Genomic DNA, 6,285 nt, shown 5'->3' on the forward strand with positions numbered 1-6,285 from the left:
GACAGTTATATCTTTATTTCATGTTTTATGAGTGTGTTTTGGTTTTTCTTTTTTAGACAAAGCACAAAAAATGAAGCACCCAAAAATTCTGCCACATCTTCAAACAACCCGTATCAGACCAGTTTATAAACCCACGAGTCGTCCTATAAATCTGATCCTCGTGACTTTTTAACTAATACAGATGGAAAAAAATAACTAAAACTTAAAGCACAACAAATAACATTGAATCTAAAAAGCTTAATTCAGTTCATGGTTTATAATAAAAAAAAAAACTAACAGTACAAGTGAAAACTGTACAAACACAAAGTGAGGAGATGAGTGAGGTAAGCATCGAGAGGAGTTCAGTTCAAGCATCAGGATATTTTCTGGAAGACAAACACCAGGTAGATACCTGAACAGAACAAAAAAGGGTTAATTAATCAGCAACGTTTATCAGTTATTTATTCAATATTTATCTGAGGATTGATCTAAAAACATCAAATAAACTTTCACCAAATTTAGAATAAAGACAAACTTACTGGCCGCCTCCCACTCAGATCTGCTCAGAGTTCCCTGCACACGAACAGACTGTTTTAAACCAAACAACAACACAACAACAACAAGAACGCAGATGATCTGAGGCCGTCTCACCACTGGTGGTCTCACTCCGGCTCTGCCGCAGTACTCTTTAGCATGGGAGTACTCTCCTGCGCTTTCTGTCGCCTGTCGGCTTCCGGCTTCGCAGGGAAATGGCTGAAACACATCAGACTTGTTTTAGTGCAAACAAACAAACGCCACCCGATGGCCTGAATACACAACTTTATCTTTACAGAAAATAAAAAAGTGATGATTGACGAGTAAAATCTGACGATTTGGCCTTGCTAACACCAATTTTTAAAAAACTAATTGGGTATTTCTTTGAACAAAATCAATTTTTGTAACTCATCAAAAGCTCCAAGTTTTACCTCCAGAGCCGCCATCTTCATCATGAGGCTGCGATGATGCTCCTTTTTTACTTTTTCCTCGAAGAACTCCAAAAACCTCTGCTTCAGCACGAGACGCATGTTGTAACGCTTCGCCATGCTGACACAAGAAACACAAACTCTGCTTAAATTCTGCTCCGAAATGTCGACGAGGATCGCGTTCAGTCGAATCTTACTGCTCAAGAAGGGGAAAGTAGACGAGAAACTCTGGGACGTCGACGACGCCTTCGAGGCTGAAGTGATACTGACATCCGAACAGAGGGTACGGACCTTTGGACTGGAAGGAAACTTTAAAGACTTCGTTCCCAAACGAGAGCGAGTCCGACGCCTCCAGACGTTTACTGARGAGAACAAAAGGCAATGCTAAAAATAAATCGATTGTTTACATAAAGTTCTCCTAAAGACTCGTCAAGCATGTAGTTTGCATTTTTTTATCAAGTGAAACCACACTGCAAAAACTGTCCACCTAACCAAGTTTTAAAATCTTATATCAGCCAAAAAGTCTTTTTGATCTTGTTTTGAGACTGATTTACTAAACAAGAACTGATTGTGTAAGAATAACAATCTTGTTTTCATAGTTCGTCTGAAAATTTGACTCAAATTAAGTCAAAAATTTCTGCCAGTGGAGTAAGAAAATTTTACTTAGTAAGATCCTTGAAATAAATGATTTGACTCAATTTTTTCATATTTCAAGAATCTTACCAAGTAAAATTTTCTTACTCCACTGGCAGAAATTTTTGACTAAATTTGAGTCAAATTTTCAGACGAACAAGACAAATCTTCTGAAAACAAGATTATTCTTCTTACACAATCAGTTCTTGTTTAGTAAATCAGTCTCAAAACAAGATCAAAAAAGACTTTTTGGCTGGATATAAGATTTTAAAACTTGGTTAGGTGGACAGTTTTTGCAGTGTAGTTTCTAAAAATAACTTTTAGTTCTCTTTAGTATTCAGAAGGAAGTGAGGAGGAGGAATTTCTGTCCTTACACGAGCTCGTAAGCGTCTGGCGTGGTTCCAATGAAAAAGCCTCCGGGCTTCAGACGCTCGCAGGCATTCCTCAGCATCATGTCTGCCTTCTGCTCGCTCTCGAACGAGTAGTGATACACAAACTGACAGCTGCAGATGTCGAACTCCAGCTCAGGGTCGTCCAGCTTCTCTGACAGAACCTCCTGCATTGACAGGTCATTCAGAGAGATTATAAAACGACTCTTCTACGTTACAGTGCCTCTAATCTAAAGACAGGCCAGAGCCCTGATGAAGTGATCTACCTTTGAAGCGTCTGCAGTGATGAACTGAGCGCGGAAGATTTTCTCGTTCGGGTAACTTTTCTGTTTCATGCTTTCGTAACGACTCTGGCACTGCTCCACCGACACGGCGGCTATATCTGAAAACAAAACATAAACACAGAGAARGATTTAGGCATTTCGAGCCCCGAGGTGAACAACAGGCATGGGCACAGACCCTACTATTATATGATAAATCTGCTTGCCATACTTCTTGCAATATCTCAGTATGAATACTTTATTCTAATTTTTTCAAGCAGCATCTTCTTGTAGCTCCTAATTATAGTTTGTCTGGTCAGTAACTGAAGTTAAATTTTTGCAATTTGACCTAAAATCATGATCAGGGAGTGTAATCCAACGAGACGTCCTCATCTACAACAAATACTTGATTTTCCTGGCGCCCCATTGGGAGAAAATATAGAAAATAAAAATCTGAGGACCTGCTCACCTGTACAAACGAGGTGACTGATTCCTCCTTTTCTCCACTTCAGCAGGTCTCCTCCTTTCCCACAGCCGAGGTCCAAAACTGACAAGTCCCTGTTACCTGCTTCACGTGTCTTGTCTAGGATCTCACCTGTCAATCAGTGATGGAAGAACAAGATTTTAATGCACAATAAAAAGTTAAGAGTAGTAACAGAAACTGGAGTGTTGTGTACTGGATTAGCATTATTGATTGGTGATCAGTTACCTATTAAAACACTTTTCATCCAGTTGTTAAAGTTCCTCATAAACAGGATCCTGCTTTGGCTTCGACCCTCTAGACCAATTTCCTTCTGCCTGTTGTAGTGACTCGCCACCTCAACACTGTGATCAGTCACCTGAGTGATCAATAATGTGTCAATAWCCTCTGAACATATTAAAGACAACAGGTCTCCTGATGCGCATACATATACRGCAGGTAAAATAAGTATTGAACACGTCACYATTTTTCTCAGTAAATRTATTACTAGAGGTGCTAATGACATGAAATTTTCACCAGATGTYGGTAACAACCCAAGTGATCYATACATACAAAGAAATCAAACCATAAATGTCCAGAAATGAAGTTATTTGTAATAATGTGRAATGGCACAGGGAAAAAGTATTGAACACACTTACTGAAATTTATCTAATACTTTGTACAAAAGCCTTTGTTGTCAATGACAGCTTCAAGACGCCTCCTGTATGGAGAAACTAGTGGCATGCATTGCTCAGGTGTGATTTTGGCCCATTCTTCCACACAAACAGTCTTCAAATCTTGAAGGTTTCGTGGACCTCTTCTATGAACTCTRATCTTTAGTTCTTTCCATAGATTTTCTGTTGGATTCAGGTCAGGTGATTGGCTGGGCCATTCCAGCAGCTTTAGTTTCTTTCTCTGAAACCAACTGAGAGTTTCCTTGGCTTTGTGTTTGGGCTCATTGTCTTGCTGAAATGTCCAGCCACGTTTCATCTTCATCATCCTGGTAGATGGAAGCAGATTTTTATCAAGGATGTCTCTGTACATTTTTCCACTCATCCTTCCTTCAATTATTTGAAGTTTGCCAGTACCATATGCTGAAAAACAGCCCCACACCATGATGTTCCCACCTCCAAACTTCACTGTTGGTATGGTGTTGTTGGGCTGATGTGCAGTGCCATTTGACCTCCAAACATGATGTGTATTCTGGCATCCAAACAGTTCAATGTTGGTCTCATCTGACCAGACTATATTCTCCCAGTATTACACAGGCTTGTYTAAATGTTGTGCAGCAAACTTTAAAGGAGCTTCAACATGCTGTTTCTTCAGCAGTGGAGTCTTGCGTGGTGAGCGTACATACAGGCCATGGTGGTTCAGTGCATTACTTATTATTTTCTTTGAAACAATCGTACCTGCTAATTCCAGGTCTTTCTGAAGCTCTCCACAAGTGGTCCTTGGCTCTTGGACAACTCTTCTGATAATTCTTTTCACTCCTCTGTCAGAAATCTTGTGAGGAGCACCTGGTCGTGGTCGGTTTATGGTGAAATAATGTTCTTTCCACTTCTGAATTATGGCCCCAACAGTGCTCACTGGAACCTTCAGAAGTTTAGACATTCTTCTGTAACCGATGCCATCATTATGCTTTGCAACAATAAGGTTKTGAAGGTCTTGAGAGAGCTCTTTACTTTTACCCATCATCAGATGGTTCTTGTGTGATACCTGGCCATCATTTGGGTCTGAACCAGCTGATATTAACTTGCACTGACAAGGGGCAGGCTTGYTTTCTAATTACTGAGAGAGTAATTAGCATGTGATTTTAGCATGCATGTGATTTTATTAGCATGTCATTAGCACCTCTAGTAATATTTAGTGAGAAAAATGGTGACGTGTTCAATACTTATTTTACCCGCTGTACATTATGGTAAAATGATAATAAACAGGTCTACCAGCTTCTTAGCGGGTGATGTTTCCTCCTCTTCATCGTCAAGCCTCCTCTTCCGTGACTGATCTGGTCCTCGTTYTCCTGAAGGAGTTGCTTCTGCTCCTTCAGGTTTCTCTCCTCCCTGCTCCATTGCTTTAGTCAAATAAGGACAGAGGAAAAATATACTGAGAAAAATAAAAATGCACTCAATTTTGTTTGAATCACAACTTTTTTATTTTAACTTGTGAAGCTGTTGAGTTCTCTCAGACCCTCTGCTGTTGTTTCTCCAACCAACTCAGTGTCAGCTGATGAGCTGTTTGTTTTTGGGGTGTTTTATTATTGACTTGACAGTTTGTGTTTCTGTGCAGCGTACATTTTTTTAAATGTAAACTGACTGAACAACAAAAATGTTTCACCACACTTTATTCACAAGGCAGCCTAATTATTTTTCACTTATCTCTTCAAAGCTTTATAACATTTACTGGTAAGTAAATATTGTTAGTGATGTAAAATAAGTACATCATAGAAGCAGGAAACACCAAATCAGAACGGTGCTTTAGTATTTTTGTGTTGTAGTGTTGTCTCAGACGTGTGTRAATAAAATGGGCAGCTTCAGACAATGATGTGAACTAAAAAGAAAGTAATTTTGTTAAGGAAAGACTGCAATGGTCGAGTTTTATTTAACTAAATTRGCACTTTCTGGAGTTGAATCGCAATTTCTTTCACCTCAGATTTATCATAAACCCACGTCCAGAAATACGCTTTTCTGTGTTTCCTAAATGTAAAAGCAAAAAGGCAAATTATTCTCTCATCAGCCAGTGTCCGGAAACGGAGCCCTTTTTTGGAGAAACTTCAGATACCTAAGATATTGTAGTTCAATTATTATTATTATTATTATTATTTTTAGGTTTAGATTTCCCAATTTAGTCATTTGCACTGGTCTATATTCAGTAGTTAAGGGGAGCTTTTGATGAGCTACTTAGGTTAATTCAAAACCGCTGCTAATCCCAAAACGAGTGGTTAGCAAGCTAACAACGATTAGCTCTTTAAGCCTAATGAAACATTACTGTGTTCTGTCGGAAATAAACAAGGACCACTGCCTGGAAATAAACTGTCAGAAAACACAGGTGAACTTGTTGAAGTAACATACACAAGCTCAAAGTATTTATTTTTTAAAAGACGACAGAGCTACTCACAATTATGCAGTCAACGCGCGCGCGTCCTGCGTAGTTCCCGTGTGTGTTACGTCATATTTCTGCGACAAAAAGTGGCGGATGTAAACAAAAAACATCAACAAAAATCAGTAACAAACACAAATATGTGGTGGGGCCGAGGGAAGTTGCTTAGCTTTTTCTTACCTAACATAATTAAATATTAGGGTTGCACTAATTAAAAAAAGGGAAGAAATGTAAAACTTTATCAGCGACATTATTTTATGGAAAATCGTTTCACAAAAAATTTAACTAGAAAAACAAAGATAAAAATTTATCATGTTAAAATTATGTTATATTTTTAAATARTGTCCGTTTTGTAGTAATGTTCGTCTTCTTTCATCACAAAATGTGAAGTGAGCCTGAAGCTCCAGCAGATGGCGCTGTAAATCACTTATGCATGAGATTTTTTTTAAGTAAAAAGCCCCTCGGCCAGAAAGTTTATGCTTTTAACTTTACTGGATCGTTTGATT

General features: G+C 38.7%; 1 protein-coding gene across 1 annotated transcript; it reads right to left on the minus strand.

Moving 5' to 3' along the window:
- rnmt (RNA (guanine-7-) methyltransferase) lies at positions 1-5,849 on the minus strand. Its single transcript, XM_014022451.1, has 11 exons — positions 5,798-5,849; positions 4,627-4,754; positions 2,933-3,062; positions 2,693-2,818; positions 2,230-2,345; positions 1,949-2,130; positions 1,139-1,303; positions 945-1,062; positions 631-732; positions 519-552; positions 1-391 (listed from the first exon to the last, which is right to left on the minus strand). Exons 2-11 carry the CDS (start codon positions 4,750-4,752, stop codon positions 354-356), a joined length of 1,137 nt encoding a protein of 378 aa, XP_013877905.1. The 5' UTR covers positions 4,753-4,754; positions 5,798-5,849; the 3' UTR covers positions 1-353.
- Positions 5,850-6,285: the final 436 nt, after the last annotated feature.

The sequence above is a fragment of the Austrofundulus limnaeus genome, unplaced genomic scaffold (assembly GCF_001266775.1).
Source record: "Austrofundulus limnaeus strain Quisiro unplaced genomic scaffold, Austrofundulus_limnaeus-1.0 Scaffold330, whole genome shotgun sequence".
NCBI lineage: Eukaryota > Metazoa > Chordata > Actinopteri > Cyprinodontiformes > Rivulidae > Austrofundulus > Austrofundulus limnaeus.